General features: G+C 36.0%; 1 protein-coding gene across 17 annotated transcripts in view; it reads right to left on the bottom strand.

The window, feature by feature from the left end:
- Positions 1–812: 812 nt before the first annotated feature.
- Positions 813–16,729, bottom strand: part of CLHC1 (clathrin heavy chain linker domain containing 1) — a 63,075-nt gene continuing 47,158 nt past the window's right edge. For 10 of the 17 annotated variants that reach the window (XM_070572682.1, XM_070572689.1, XM_070572680.1 and 7 more), the window contains exons 10-12: positions 6,644–6,846; positions 2,535–2,714; positions 813–1,129 (exon numbers count right to left, since the gene is read on the bottom strand). In XM_070572682.1, the coding sequence (XP_070428783.1) occupies positions 933–1,129; positions 2,535–2,714; positions 6,644–6,846 (580 nt within the window). In that variant the 3' untranslated portion in view covers positions 813–932. Of the gene's footprint in view, positions 1,130–2,534; positions 2,715–5,725; positions 5,768–6,643; positions 6,847–16,729 lie in introns of all 17 variants that reach the window. The other 7 variants (XM_070572674.1, XM_070572675.1, XM_070572673.1 and 4 more) reach the window with 1 other exon arrangement.

The following is a 16,729-nucleotide window of genomic DNA, read 5'->3' as shown; positions in this document are numbered from 1 at the left end:
ACATTCAATTTAAAATTAGGAGGGAAAAACTTATGCTCTTTACTTTTATTCTATCTAATAGCAGCTCATTTCTACCATGTTCCATGATCAAGGCTGACATTCGTCTGGTAGGTTTTGTTGTGGCATAAGGGCTGAAAGCTGTTCTGATTAGTTGAGTATCTGTTCTGTTTGCTTGGTGCCTGTGCCATACTGCTCATTAAATATTTTGAGTATCATACCTGTCCATGACACAGAACTCTGAGTTTTCAATCAAATACTTATTCAGACACTTGAAATCATCCAAAAGCATTTCTTATGACGTATTTTCCATGTCTACAGGTATACCAGCTCTTCTTCTATGCAAAATTTGGATGATCCTCTCTCTAGGTAAGAACATGCTAAGATTCCCAACTTTTAAAGCAGAAGCCTAACATTTGCCATTTTTATACAGGAAAGAATGGGACACATCTTTAACCCAGTAGTACAAAATTATATGCTCTAGGTTTTCACCAGTGAGTCCAACCTTCAAATGACATCTTGCCTTGTTAAAAATCAGGTTTGTAGCATTTGATATTTGGGAAATCAGTTTAACAGACAGAATACTATGCACACCTTCCTCAGTTCTTGCTATCAAATGAGATCACCAGAAAGGAAAATATCTAGACATTAGCTTATGTCCTTAGATAGAAATGCCTAAACTCAGTTTTATACAAAGTTATATTCTTGGATTTATCAAGATTCAATATAAGAAATGATCACATGGAAAAAAAGGAACCAATGGTATAAATGTTTCAAGGACAAATCTCAATGTCATCATAACAAAAGAAGCATGATTTATTTCTGAGATCTTCATACTCTAGATTTATTCATAAGTTGGTTATCCCAAAGTCAATTTGCCCAACCAACATACATAAAATGTTGTACAAGCTCCTTCAACTGGTAAAGATACAGAACTACCAAAAAACATGTTCCATTAAGTTGACTGTATCATCCTCTTCAGAAATTTCTGTAACTCCAGCCTGAGATCGAAGAATGGACATGATGTTATTAGATAATTTGTCAAAGCCATTCTGTAAACATACATTTGCCATTTCTTGCCACCTTTCTAGGGAGCAAAATGGATCATTTATCATAAGGTATTCGATGGCATCTGAGGGAAAAAATACAATATTATATTATGGCACTTATTTGATAATCCACACTTCAGACTTAGCAATTCTTTAAAAATAGAAAAGGATATCTTTTCAACTCAGTTACTATTAATCTGATTCTCATACCTGATTCCTATAAGTTTAATGTGGAGTGCTTAGTCCAGTTCATGGTAAGTACTCAAGTGTTTGTTCTTTCTCCTCCTCCTTTTTCATTAACCTTTTTATGCCTCAATTCACCTGCTACCATTTCTCACATTCCCCACCCCTCCATTCATCTCCTTCTTGGTAAGGTTAGCAGATGTTGCAGGCTACAGGGAGGGAGCTCATAAAGTGAAGAATGTGGGCTCAGGCTCATTCAGAGAGTCTATAAGGTACCACTAGAAACTATCAAATAACTGAGGGCTTATAGGTCTAGTTTTAGGTTTTAGGTCTTAGGTTTTAGGCTTATAGGTCATGATCCTTCAAACACTTTTATAAATGTCCTAGTAGTGCTAACCCAAAGGCTTAAAGACTCTTTGGCAAACCCTCCATCCTATCTCTAGAGACCTTTTAATGGTGGGACTTCCATAACAAATATTTTTCTAAAAGAAATAAAAGAAAGGTTTTGTTTATTAAAGAAAACTAATGGTATTATTTACTTCTGAAAATCAATTATAGTGACTCTCTTTGGTATATATCTATTTATAGAACTCATTTCTTACCCATTACCTGCAATATTTACAATACTTAATGGAAGATGGTTTCTTTTTAGAATACTGTCATCACTATTATTTTATTTCTACCATGATTATTATTTTTCTATCAAATAAAATATTTTAGTTGATATCTGTAGTGATAATTTCAAAATAACATTCCCAAATATGTTTTCATTTAAGTTATTATTCATTCTTTGACCATATAATAATTTAAAATCAAGTTGTCTGCTCAAGTTTCTATATTAAATTGGAGAAAAGAAAGGAAAAAGTGAGATCTAATTACTCTTCATCCTACTGCCAAGTTAAGTTCAGAGTAAATATCACATGTAAATGATATTTACATATGCATTTGGTTTAGGAATAAAAATTCCAGTTTATGTCTAAATAACATTTAAAATATATATTAAAAATTACTAAATATACAAATATGTTAAAAACAAAGTTTTTTGAATAGTGTTAGCTATTAAAATTATGACATTCCCCTCAAGTTTCATAAAGATTCTCTCTTCATTCTAATTCCCCCAAGAAATATATATTATCACCAACAGATTACTATTGACATGGTGATCTTTACATTTATAATTTCCTAAAGTTAACTCTCGCCAAGAAGGAACTCTTAGGTAGACCAAGTTAGCTCAAACATAGTAATCTTGAACCTTTCCCTAAATAACCCACTACTATTTCTTCTACAACATTTTACTCTGCTTACCTCTTCCACCTTTATTTACTTCTTGAAGTAGCTTAATGCCAACTTTTTTCATATCTGTAGAGAACAGATGAAGTATAGCAAGACCAAAGGATAAAGATGGTGGCTTCCCATTCCATTCTTTAGTGAGACACTGAATTAATTCAGTGTGGGGACATAACTTTATTAGCTTCATCAAGTCATCTGAAAGCAAAAATGAAAAACTATGTCTCAACATCCTAATATGATATATCAACTAGAAACTGGGACCAGCTAATGTCTATACCTGCCAATCAACACTTCTTTTTCCAATCCTTCCAAAGCCTTCAATGAACTCAATAGTACTATCCTCAATCAAAAAAAAAATCATGCTCAGCACAGCAAAAACAAAGGAAAATTGTTTATAACAAAGAGTACTAGAAAAAAATTTATCAAAGAAACTGTCATGTCAAAGAAAAGAAATGTGGTTAAACAAAAAGGATTAGACTGGCAATCAGGAAACCTATTTCTAATCATAGCTTCGTCAGTCACTTACTCTTTTGGATCTCAGTTTTTGCATCTTGAAAGTGCTAGAATTAGTATCTCCAATTTCTAAGGTTCCATCTAATACTGTGCTATGTTTGTCTATATCTTGTTGCTCATATTTGGGCCAACTGCTAGTGAATATGTCTTTCTTTCTTTGCCTTGCACAGAAAAAGGGGCTCAGTAATTTTTTTCCTAAAAATATCAAGTATTTAGAAACACAAAAAATGAAGATTTTAGGAAGCCATTAGCTAGTCTAAGTAGCTAGAGGTTGAGCCATATGAAGTTGCCTACATTTGACTATTTTTTACTCCAAAAAAGCAATTTCATATGGTTTAATCTACTAGTTAACCATTGAAGTAATCGAAAGCTATAATCACGATTTATATTACTAAATTTGTAAACTTTGTGTTAACTTCCTAAATTTTTTAAAGTAAAAATATTCCTCTTGGGCCACAACAGAGTTCATTTTCAGAATAATTTCTGAGTGGTAGTTCTTTCAAAAACTATCATAAACATAATTTATACTCTGAAAGGCAGTACAAGTTAATCTAGTGTTTATTAAATACATATTTACTGTACTGGGAACTTACGTACATTAAATCACTGCATTTAACATTCAGTATAAGTGAGATATTATTCTCATGTTACAAGTGAGGAAACAGGCTTAGGGAAGTTAATTTTCACAGAATTATACAAATGGTATAAAGTAGAACAGTTCATCTGACCCCCTGAGTTCATGACCTTACAATCTATAGAGCTGTTTCTCCAAAATAATAAATATGTATGTGTGCATTGTATGTGTGTATGTATATATATACACATGCATGCACATACATACATACAGAGAGAGAAACGGTAAAAGGGGAAACAAGGAAAAGCAAAATATAATTCTATATCACTGAAGTCAAACAATTAAAACAACTTTTTCCTAGAGAAGAGGTAGCAGTTTATAATTTGGGTCACTCAAACTGGCCTCCACTAAGGTGAAGCTATTTATATAGCACCTCCCAGCCCCCAACATTTCATAACTCACCCCTCTCTCTCTATTTCATTCAATCAGGTACTCAAATCCCCTATGGCATGAATTGACTAACTAACCAATATTTACTCAATTATGTGCAAGATATGGTCTCTGACTAATTAGAAAGGACACAAATTCAAATCCTATGACCTCCACCCTCTGCTTACAATCCATTTCTTTATTCCTTGCTCTGACATGTTATTAATCATTATTTATCTCATGTATGTTCTGTTTTAATAAGATTATAAGAGTCTATACACCAATTATGGTATCTGTTTAACTCACAAATATCTAAAACAGTGGTTCTCAAAGTATGGTCTAGGGTTTATAAAGTCAAAACTATTTTCATAAAATTACTAAGTGGTTATTTGCCTTTTTCATTCTCGTTCTCTCACAAATATACAGTGGTATTTTCCAGAGGCTACATGACATGAGATATTACAACACACTGAATATAGGGGCGGAAATGGGAAGCCGGCTATCTTCTCAGCATTAAAATGTCTATTAAAGCAGACATTATGGAGATTTGCAAAAATATAAAGCAATGCCACTCTTTTCAAGAAATTGTATGGTTTGGGAAAAGTTATTTTTCATAAAAAATATTTTATTTATCATGACATGTGATGTGTTTAATGTTATTTTGAATGAATAAATAAATATTTTTAAGTTTTCTGTTTTAACATCTAATAGGATAAATATCAATAGATATAACCCACATAGATAAACGCTCTTTGGGATCTTCAGTGCTTTTTAAAAGTGTAAAGGAGACTGAGACCAGAAAGTGTGAGAGCCTCAGATCTAGAATAATCCAGTTTCCAGATAAGTACATTCAATTGTTGGGGAAGGTGAACAAAGAAATCATTTTGGGCTTTATTCTAGAAATTATTAGGGGGGAAGAAAACAAAAAGAGTCATTAATTCTAAAGCAGATGCTCTATTAGTCAGATTTACACTTTTGGAACAAAAGACTTTTTTAGGACTTTTCTGTTTTGTGTTAATTCGTTTCTGGGTTTTTTAAATTTGTAAATATAAAGCTGATAGTCTAAATCTGAGCGAGAACATTCTTCTCTGGAGCCAGAAAGCATTAACTGAATCTGTCCACTGAGGCCAAAGATGACACCTTGGAAAGCTATGGCTGTTTCTCCTTAAAAAGTAAACTAAGCAAAGGAACTTTTCAAACATTGTTTCTATCTTCTAAGCTTAATTTTTATCAGGTTATTATTTTCATCTTATGATGTTCTGTTAAATAAATTCTGAGGGTAAACATCAAGGTTCTAACTATATAGGAGTGTTATTACTTCTTAAATTAATACAATATATATTTATTTTAGAGTGTAATGCACCCCTAGAGGAAAAGAATAATACGTTAATGAGTCAATCATATTTCAACGTACTTATGGGAGGGCAAATTTTGCAAACAAAAAACAAACTTCACATTTCATTTAATAAAAATTACGAGAGTAATTAAAAACTATATTCCATGATTAAACCCTGACTAACTAAAATAATTTTTACCTATGGAAAAATAATACTTAACACAGAAACTAAATCTGTATGCTTATATAATAATAATAATAAAATACATAATTCATTCAACAAATATTAATCGAATAGTACCTACTATGCCAGATTGTATTCTGTTACTGTGTGTGTATAGGCAAATTACTCACCTCTCTGTGCCTTAGCCTCTCTGTGGAAACATAATTTTTCATCTATAAAACAGGGATAATAAGAAAACCTACTTTATAGAGTTAATATAGGGATTAAGTGAGATAACGCATGTAAAAAGCCAAACTATTAGCTATTATTACACTAATAGTACCAGGCATGCTTACATAATAAATGACGAAATTAGTAACTTTAAAAAATAGATTCTGAGTACAAATCAACCTATTGTTTGAAAATGATTAGATTCAACAGCCATAAAAGATCCTTTTTCCTGGAAAAATGTAATCTAAAAGTGCTGTGTTTTGTTGCATTTTGAAACTTCTTAGAACCGAGGTACACGTCCTGTAAATGAGGACTGACATAGGCCTGGATATGGGAGGCCGTCAGGTCTGCCTGTGCATTGAGGTTACTGCTGAACCAGGTTCACAGTCAGAGCTCAAGTCATTCAGCTGGGGTCACCCTAAAGGCCACAGTTCTCTCAGATCAGAGCCCAGTGGCAACCTAGGCATTTCAAAATTTTGAAATCAACATTATTTCACAAATTCTCCCTTTCTAATGCTTATATCATAGTTTAGAAGATCATATATAAAAAATAAGTTCAGTTACTTTTTAAAAATCCTTTAAGTAGCATGGTCTAATACATTCGCAAAATTTATCTATAAAACTGTATATTTCAGGACTATCCAGTTATAAATGTTTATGTATTGAGGAAATATGTAATACATTTGAAAGTCTAGCATGAAAGTCAATCAGCTCCAGTTTAACTGTTTTCACTGAAAATTACAAAAGAAATCTACTTATCAGTATATGTAAAACGGACTTAATAATGTAAATCCAAAATATTGCCTACTATCATGGATGCTCTCACAATTAAAGTCCAGAAATGGAATGTATACACATAAGCAGACGTTTTTACTCACCAGAAGTAAAGTCCTTGAATTGTTGTATGTATTCCATGGCCCCATGAATCTGACCCTGTTTACACAGGCAAAGAAGAGCTTTCTTGTGCAGGCCACACTCACTGTAGATGATCTGAGCTAAAGCCAGGCACTTGGCCTTGTTATAAGTATCCTGTTCCCCATAATCACAAAGCACATCCCCAGCCTCCTCAGAAAACGTCAGCCTAGAGCAAGCAGATCAATAAGGCATACGTTACAGAGTTCTTGCTGGGGATGAGAATGAAGTGTTTGAAAATTCAGCACAGGAGAACTGGATTTTCTATGGTCTGTAAGAATTCCAAGTTAATAGGCAATTGATGTAGGAGAAATTAAACATATCTAAGATTTAACAATAAGAAGAACAAAAACAATCAGCACACACTCCTTAGTTTTTAAAAAATCTACAAACAAGGTTAAAACTTTCCTGAAAACACTGGTGGGATTTAAAATTACAAGGTAAACAAAAATTCTCTCATAATTAAGGGTCTCAATGTCATCAGTGGTTATCTGGATTCCAAACCCTGTAGAATGTAAGAACTTATTAAATGTTGGTTAAAGATAATGACACCAAATTATTAGCTCAAAATTAGGGACAAATCTTACAAGCATTTGTGCTGAAAGGAAAACAAAGAAAGTTATTTTTAAAATTGTTATAGATTTATAAGAAACAACAGGAAAAAAATAGACATAACTATGTCTATTAGGAGACACTGAAGAAGCAGTTCTTTTGAGACGGCTTAGTTGAAAGATTTCATTTGTCATCATATTTTGTGCTATCTTCATACACAATTGAAGTGGACCATCTGTACTATCACAGTATCTCTACCTAGGAAGCTATCAGCATAAGCCAAAAAATATTTGGGCATAATTAAAGATACCACTTCTAATTACTGGTTGTATGGAAATTGTGCTTTAGTTATATTTTTAATTAATAGCTACAGAATAATAGCAATCACATCATATTGGCATCTGTATACATGAAACGGATTGCCAATAATATTAAAATGAGATCCTGACGCTCTTATAAAATGTCTCTTTACTGAAAATTTAGTAAATAAAACCCTCCGTGTTTGTTAGAGTGGACAGCAGAGAGGTGGGTCTAAAATCATAAGGCAGCTTCTGAGTAAAAGTCAATTATTTAGTAAGCAATTCCCTGACTTTCATATTTTAATTCCAAAATATAGGTTTTGGTAGCTACGGCCATGTTTCCTGAGGCTGAAAAAGTAACTATTTTTGTTTTTGTAGTGACTGCATTATCAGAGCAACATAATAATACCAGTATTTTAGTATTTATTTCTCTTATTAACACCATTGTTTTAATTTTTTACGTGGTCACCATCATGATGCTGTTCCACCTGAGAGGAGGCCAGAGTTGAGGACTGAGGTTGCTCTCTCTTGGCTTGTCACTTTCCAAAAGGATGATCAGGAAAGAAGAGTATGATTAAGAAGAAAAATTACCCAAAGGGAGGAGGAAGGTCAAGCCCCAAAAGAATGGAATAGGCCTTGACAGAAAAAAGGGGAAAGAAAAAGAGGGATTCGAGCCCTGGGGGAAAGGGAGGTAGTCAAGCAGCCCAGACCAGGTGGAGAAATGAGCCTGGGAAACTCCCTCTGCTTTTTTCCCTCCAATCACCTCATCATAATCCTCTTTCTGTTTTGGGGGGTTTTCTTGTTTTGTTTTTGAGGTAGGTTAGCCCTGAGCTAACATCTGCTGCCAATCCTCCTCTTTTTGCTGAGGAAGACTAGCCCTGCGCTAACATCCATGCCCATCTTTCTCTACTTTATATGTGGGATGCCTGCCACAGCACAGCCTGACAAGGGGTGCCAGGTCTGTACCCGGGATCCAAACCGACAAATTCCAGGCCGCTGAAGGGGAACATGTGCATTTAACCACTGCGCCACCGGGCTGGCCCCTCTTCTGTTCTCCTAAAGCTCCCTTCTTGGCTCTCCCCACCTCTACTCCCAACTCTAAGACTCTTTGAGGGACTTCTAAAAGTGGATCTGAGACCAGACTGGCTCTGGAGAATGCAAACGACTAATAAAATAAAATATGTTTAACTCCATTAGTAAACTAAGGCATATTTGATTATAAACCAGATTGTAGATTTTTAAAAGTCAAAATGAAGGTAATATATAATCACTAAAATTATGCATATTTATGTACTGTCATTTTATAGGATTGGGTTTGTAAAGCTAATTTTCAGAAGATATTTTTCCTCTTCTAGGAAGGAGCAATGTCTGCAAGTTAGAGAGCTAATACCAGTAAAGCATCATTTCAGAAATGTTGGCTTTGTGGGTCAAGTGATTATACTCTTCCCAGGTAAGAATGATTAAGAGGGCCAAGGTTAGTCTATAACCGAGGCTGCTTTAGGGCTGACTCTGTGCTGAGCTTCAGAGAAAGAATTGGAGAACTTTTTGTTTAGGGGAACTTTTTAAGGTAGGTGGTAGAGGCCAGGTCATCAGAGTCAGAGATCAGGGGACAGAGGCTAAGAATAAAGAATGTGAATTGCCTTGAGTATTCTGTTATATCATCTCAGGATCCTTAAAGGTGGTGGTATGTTCCTAATTTATGCAGTCAAGGAACTGCATAAGAACTTAAATTCTTACAAATAAGAGGTAGAATGGGCCAAGAACCATCTCTATAGGCAAGGAAATTAATCTTGTCTGAAGCGTCTTTGCACTAGATAAGAGGTGTTAGTAGTGAACATGCACTTTGTGATGACGTCCTCACTTCTGAATCATTTCCGGTGCTCTCTGACAAGTGCTTTCTGTGGTGGGTGTAGAAGTGTGACCAGGCAGAGGAAGAAAGAAGGAGGCAAAGAGCGAAAAGAAGGGTATACCTATGAAGTTTCCTAAAACAGAATTAACTATTATGTGAACAGTAAGTGAAGGCCATAACAAGAGGGAGTGGGAGAAAGACACAGTAACCTGTATTAATGTAATTTTGGTGCATAAATTCACTTTTAATTCTTATTCACAATTTTAAAAATGACCAAAACATGTAAAAATAACTAGGTACCTATGTTAATAGGTGTACAATAAAGAGGGAGTGGGAGAAAGACACTTTGCACTAGTAAACAACAATGCCATCAATCTATGACAGCTTTATGACTATCTAGAATTGTGCAAGGGAAATGATGACTTTGGAATGGATGACAGTATGCAGTAGTATGCAAACTTGCAAATTTTATGGCTGGGACATTTCTAAGTCATGGATTTGTTATTTAGAGAGCGTTTACATTAGTTCATCAATCTCCCTTGTGAAACACTTCTTAAAGATGAGAATTGTTAACTACTCTCTAATACATATCCTATGTCCCTATGCATTCAGAGCCAAGCAAGCATAGCCCTTAGGCTGCAAAATAAGCAGGTCATGGCTACTAGAGAGATGACAAGGAGGCCTTTCCTCACTCTGCCTTCCAATACTCACAGTGCAACCCATGTCCACACAGACCCAGCAAAAGCAGCTGGTATCTATCCCCAGATGGATCCTCATAAGCTGATAGACTCAAAACAAGTGTCCTCTTTTTTGGACCATTGCCCCTTCTCCAGCTGATTACTAACAGCTCACAGCTGCCCCCTTCTCCAAAGAATTGCCCTCAGCTGACTGGAGTCACCCTGCCCAGAAAATTTTGCCTTTCAACCCCCTAGTAGTCTAGAGCTGATGACTAATAAGGGATACAAAAGGCCTGTCCCATAATCAAGGGAAAACAACTCTGTGGTACAGTTTACGGTCCATAGCCCTCTCTCGCAATATTGGCTAATACTAAACTTTACCTGAGGTCACATCCTTGCTTTGTTCTTTCCCCTTCCCTATCCTATCTCACTCCTTCCTTACAAAATTTCCCAAGGAGGGCTCTATCAGTAAATGACATGTACCCAAATCCAACTGTCATGCTCTCTTCAAAGGAATACGGAACCTGAGTGCCAAACATATTCTTCTCTGCCCTGTTATGTAGCAACAGTCCTGCCTTCTCACAACAATCAAAGTCAACCAGGGCCTCCAGACTCAGCCTAAAGTTGCAGGCACGGAAAGCACAAACTCCCTGTGATGGTTAATTTTATGTGTCAACTTGACTGGGCCATGGAGTGCCCAGATATTTGGTCAAATATTATTTTGGGTGTGTCTGTGCAGATGTATTTGCATGACAGTAACATTTGAATCAGCAGACCAAGTAAAGCAGATTGCCCTGTTGAACGTGGGTGGCCCTCATCCAATCAGCTGAAGGCCTGAATAGTAAAGAAAGGCTGACTCTGCTTCAAGTAAGGAGGAACTCCTCCCTCCTGCCTGACTACTTTGGCTAGGACATCAGTCTTTTCCTGCCTTTGGACTCAAACAGAAACACTGGCTCTTCTTGAGTCTTGAGCCTGCCAGCTTTTGGACTAGGACTTATACCATTGGCTCTCTTGGGTCTCCAGTTTACTGACTGCAGATCTTGGGACTTCTCAGGCTCCATAATCACATAAGCCAATTTCTTATATATATACATATCATATGGAGATATATACACATATCCCCTATTGATTCTATGTCTATGGAGAACTCTAACTAATATACTCCCTAAGCAGGCTACTAGGAGTTGAGCAGAGCCACTCTTTATCTCCCAGACCCAAGTATTCTGCTTGTTGGGGATACAGCACCATGTAATTTTTTTTCCTACCTTTTTTTTAATTTAAATTTTTTAAAAGCATGGAATATAACAAGTACAGAAAGGTGCATAAAACCAAGGCATTCTGTTCAATGATTTCTCACGGGTCAAAGACTCACAAAACACAAACCAGATGAAGAACACTATCATCGCCCTGCAGCCCCGCTTGTGGCCTACTAGTCATTCCATCTGCTCTATCCTGAGTTTTAAAGTAAGGTGTTGCCTTGATTTTCTTGATTGTTTTATCACCTAAACATGCATCTCTAAAAAATTACTTTGTTCATACAGTGAAATATACACCTATAATTAAAGGCATAAGGGAGAACCCATCCTAACTGCTGGTTTTTAGCACAATCTTTTATCTTTTCCTCTTTTGCTTACTCTTGTCTCTCCCTTCTATCATCATCACTCTGTGGAAGCATGGGTACAAGATATATATTCCCTATATTTCTCTTGCTTATATCATAAAAATATATCTACATTTACACCAGTAGTTTGTCTTTGCTGTATGCATTTAGATCATTTTGTACACACTTTTCTGCATCTTACTTTTCTTTTTCTTTTTTTTTTTTTGAGGAAGATTAGCCCTGAGCTAACATCTGCCAATCCTCCTCTTTTTTCTAAGGGAGACTGGCCCTGAGCTAATATCTGTGCCCATCTTCCTCTACTTTATATGTGGGACGCCTACCACAGCATGGTGTGCCAACTGGTGCCAAATCCCAACCAGTGAACCCTGGGCTGCCGAAGCAGAATGTGTGCACTTAACTGCTGCACCACCAGGCCAGCCCCTGCATCTTACTTTTCTTTCTTTCTTTTTTTTAATTGAGTTAATGATAGGTTACAATCTTGTGAAATTTCATTTGTACATTAATGTTTGTCATTCATTTTGTAGGTCCACCACTTCACCCTTTGTGCCCATCCCCCACCCCACCTTTTCCCTGGTATCCACTAAACTGTTCTCTTAGTCCACATTTTTAAATTCCTCATCTGAGTGGAGTCATACACAGATTATCCTTCTCTCGCTGGCTTATTTCACTTAACATAATTCCCTCAAGGTCCATCCATGTTATTGCAAATGGAATGATTTTGTTCTGTTTTGCAGCTGAGTAGTATTCCATTGTATATATGTACCACATCTTCTTTATCCATTCGTCTGTTGATGGGCACTTAGGTTGCTTCCATGTCTTGGCTACTGTAAATAATGCTGCAATGAACATTGGGGTACATAGGACTTTTGGGATTGCTGACTTCAAGCTCTTTGGATAAATACCCAGTAGTGGGATGGTTGGATCCTATGGTAGTTCTATTTTTAATTTTTTGAGGAATCTCCATACTGTTTTCCATAGCGCCTGCACCAGTTTGCATTCCCACCAGCAGTGTATGAGGGTTCCTTTTTCTCCACAACCTCTCCAACATTTGTTACTATTAGTTTTAGATATTTTTGTCATTCTAATGGGTGTAAGGTGATATCTTAGTGTAGTTTTGATTTGCATTTCCCTGATGATCAGCAATGATGAGCATCTTTTCATGTGCCTATTGGCCATCCATATATCTTCTTTGGAGAAATGTCTGTTCATGTCTCCAGCCCATTTTTTGATTGGGTTGTTTGATTTTTTGTTGTTGAGTTGTGAGAGTTCTTTATATATTATGGATATTAAGCCTTTGTCAGATATATGACTTGCAAATATTTTTTCCCAGTTAGTGGGTTGTTTTTTTGTTTCAATCCTGTTTTCATTTGCCTTGAAGAAGCTCTGTAGTCTGATGAAGTCCCATTTGTTTATTCTTTCTATTGTTTCCCTTCTCTGAGAAGACATGGTGTCTGAAAATATCCTTTTAATACTGATGTCAAAGAGTGTACTGCCTACGTTTTCTTCTAGAAGCCTTATGGTTTCAGGTCTCACCTTTAGGTCTTTGATCCATTTTGAGTTTATTTTGGTGAATGGTGAGAAAGAATGGTCAATTTTCATTCTTTTACATGTGGCTTTCCAGTTTTCCCAGCACCACTTGTTGAAAAGACTTTCTTTTCTCCATTGTGTGCCCTCAGCTCCTTTCTCGAAGATTAGCTGTTCATAGATGTGTGGTTTTATTTCTGGGCTTTCAATTCTGTTCCATTGATCTGTGCACCTGTTTTTGTACCAGTCCCATGCTGTTTTGATTACTGTAGCTTTGTAGTATGTTTTGAAGTCAGGGATTGTGAGGCCTCCTGTTTTGTTCTTTTTTCTCAGGATTGCTTTAGCAATTCAGGGTCTTTTGTTGCCCCATATGAATTTTAGGATTCTTTGTTCTAATTCTGTAAAGAATGTCATTGGGATTCTGACTGGGATGGCGTTGAATCTGTAGATTGCTTTAGGTAGAACGGACATTTTAACTATGTTTATTCTTCCAATCCATGTACATGGAATGTCTCCATCTCCTTATGTCATCATCCAATTCTCTCAGAAAAGCCTTGTAATTTTCATTATATAGGTCCTTCACTTCCTTAGTTAAATTTACCCCGAGGTATTTGATTCTTTTTGTTCCGATTGTGAATGCTACTGTGTTCTTGAGTTCTTTTTCTGTTAGTTCGTTATTGGAGTATAGAAATGCTACTTATTTATGCAAATTGATTTTGTACCCTGCAACTTTGCTGTAGTTGTTGATTACTTCTAAGAGTTTTCCAATGGATTCTTTGGGGTTTTCTATATATATAGGATCATGTCGTCTGCAAACAGTGAGAGTTTCACTTCTTCCCTGCCTATTTGGATTCCTTTTATTCCTTTTTCTTGCCTGATTGCTCTGGCCAGGACCTCCAGTACTATGTTGAATAAGAGTGGTGATAGAAGGCATCCTTGTCTCGCTCCTGTTTTCAGGGGGATGGCATTCAGTTTTTGCCCATTGAGTATGATGTTAGCTATGGGTTTGTCATATATGGCCTTTATTATGTTGAGGTAGTTCCCTTCTATCCCCATTTTGTTCAGACTTTTTATCATAAATGGCTGTTGGATCTTGTCAAATGCCTTCTCTGCATCTATTGAGAAGACCATGTGTTTTTTATTCCTCAGTTTGTTGATGTGGTGTATCACGTTGATTGATTTGCGGATGTTGAACCATCCCTGTGTCCCTGGTATGAATCCCACCTGATCATGATGTATGATCCTTTTGATGAATTGCTGAATTCTGGTTGCCAAAATTTTGTTTAGAATTTTTGCATCTATGTTCATCAGTGATATTGGCCTGTAGTTCTCTTTTTTCGTGCTGTCCTTGTCAGGTTTTGGTATCAGCGTGATGTTGGCCTAGTAGAATGTGTTAGGAAGTGTTCCATCTTCCCTAATTTTTTGGAATAGCTTGGAAAGGATAGGTATTAAATCCTCTCTGAAAGTTTGGTAGAATTCCTCAGGAAAGCCATCTGGTCCTGGGGTTTTATTCTTTGGGATGCTTTTGATTGCTGTTTCAATCTCTTTCCTTGTGATTGGTGTGTTCAAATTGTCTGCCTCTTCTTGAGTGAGCTTTGGGATATTGTAGGAGTCCAAGAATTTATCCATTTCCTCTAGGTTATCCATTCTGTTGGCATATAGTTTTTTGTAGTATTGTCTTATAATCCATTGTATTTCTGCAGAGTCTGTTGTTATTTCTCCTCTTTCATTTCTGATTTTGTTTATTTGAGCTTTCTCCCTTTTTTTCTTTGTACGTCTGGCTAGGGGTTTGTCAATTTTATTTATCTTCTCAAAAAACCAGCTCTTTGTTTCATTGATCCTTTCTACTGCCTTTTTCGTTTCAATAGTATTTATTTCTGCTCTGATTTTTATTATTTCTCTCCTTCTGCTCACTTTGGGCTTTATTTGTTCTTTTTTCTCTAGTTCAGTTAGGTGTAGTTTATGATTGCTTATTTGGGATTTTTCTTGTTTGTTAAGATATGCCTGTATTGCGATGACTTTTCCTCTTAATACAGCTTTTGCTGTATCCCATTGAGTTGGTATGGCATGTTATCATTTTCATTTGTTTCCAGGTATTTTTTAATTTCTTCTTTAATTTCTTCAATGATCCATTGCTTGTTCAGTAGTGTGTTGTTTAGTCTCCACATCTTTGTGCCGTTCTCAGCTTTTTGCTTGTTATTAATTTCTAGCCTTATAGCATTATGATCGGAGAAGATGCTTGTTATTATTTCAATTTTTTTAAATTTGTAGAGGCTTGCCTTGTTTCCCAACATATGGTCTATCCTTGAGAATGTTCCATGTGCACTTGAGAAGAATGTGTATTCAGCTGTTTTAGGATGAAGTGATCTATATATGTCTATTAAGTCCAATTGTTTTAGCTTTTCATTTAGCTCCACTGTTTCCTTCTTGATTTTCTGTCTGGATGATCTGTCAATTGATGTGAGTAGGGTGTTGAGGTCCCCTACTATTATTGTGTTGTTTTCAACATCTTCCTTTAGGTCTGTTAATAGTTGCTTTATGAATCTTGGTGCTCCTGTGTTGGGTGAATAGATATTGATAAGTGTTATTTCTTCTTGATGAAGTGTCCCTTTAATCATTATATATTGTCCCTCTGTGTCTCTCTTTACCTGCCTTATTTTGAAATCTACTTTGTCTCATATAAGAATTGCAACACCTGCCTTTTTTTGCTTGTTATTAGCTTGAAGTATTGTTCTCCACCCCTTCACTCTGAGCCTGTGTTTGTCCTTGGGGCTGAGGTGTGTTTCTTAGAGGCAACAAATTGTTGGATCTTGTTCTTTAATCCATTTTGCCACTCTGTGTCTTTTTATTGGAGAGTTCAATCCGTTTACATTGAGAGTCATTATTGTTGCATGTGGACTTAATGCTGTTAATCTGTCGCTCATTATCTTGTTTTCCTGCGTTTCTTTTCCTTTGTGCTTTAGCCTACCCATTTAATACTGCAATTTCTTATGCTGGGTTTCTTAGATTTTTCCTTATTTATGTTTTGTGCCTCTGTTCCATTTTTTAGTTTAGTGTCTACCCTGAAGTTTGTATTTAGAATCTCGTGTATAATATAGTCTATTCTCTGGTGGTCTCTTACTTACTTGGCCTATACTGATTTAGACCCTTTGCTCTTCCCCTCCTAAATAATTATTTTCATTTCTTATTCCAACTCGTGTTATGAATTTGTAGTTAGAGTGATAAGATCGTCCTTGCTTTGGTAGTTTCCTTACCTTTACCCTAATGCTGTAGTTGAATATTTGCTATCCTGTTCTGGTTCTATCCATCAGTCTCCCTAGTCTGTGGTTTGTGACCCCTTTCTCCCTTTTTTCTTTTTTCAGGTATGAGAGCCTTCTTGAGGATTTCTTGTAGTGGAGGGCTTTTAGTTACAAATTCCCTTAACTTTTGTTTGTCTGGAAAAGATTTAATTTCTCCCTCATATCTGAAGGAAATTCTTGCTGGATAGAGTATTCTTGGCTGAAGATTTTTATCTTTTAAAGCTTTGAATA

This window comes from Equus przewalskii, chromosome 14 (genome assembly GCF_037783145.1).
Source record: "Equus przewalskii isolate Varuska chromosome 14, EquPr2, whole genome shotgun sequence".
Classification (NCBI taxonomy): domain Eukaryota; kingdom Metazoa; phylum Chordata; class Mammalia; order Perissodactyla; family Equidae; genus Equus; species Equus przewalskii.
Note: the sequence above shows the minus strand (reverse complement) of the source record. Positions and strands in the feature narration are given on the sequence as shown.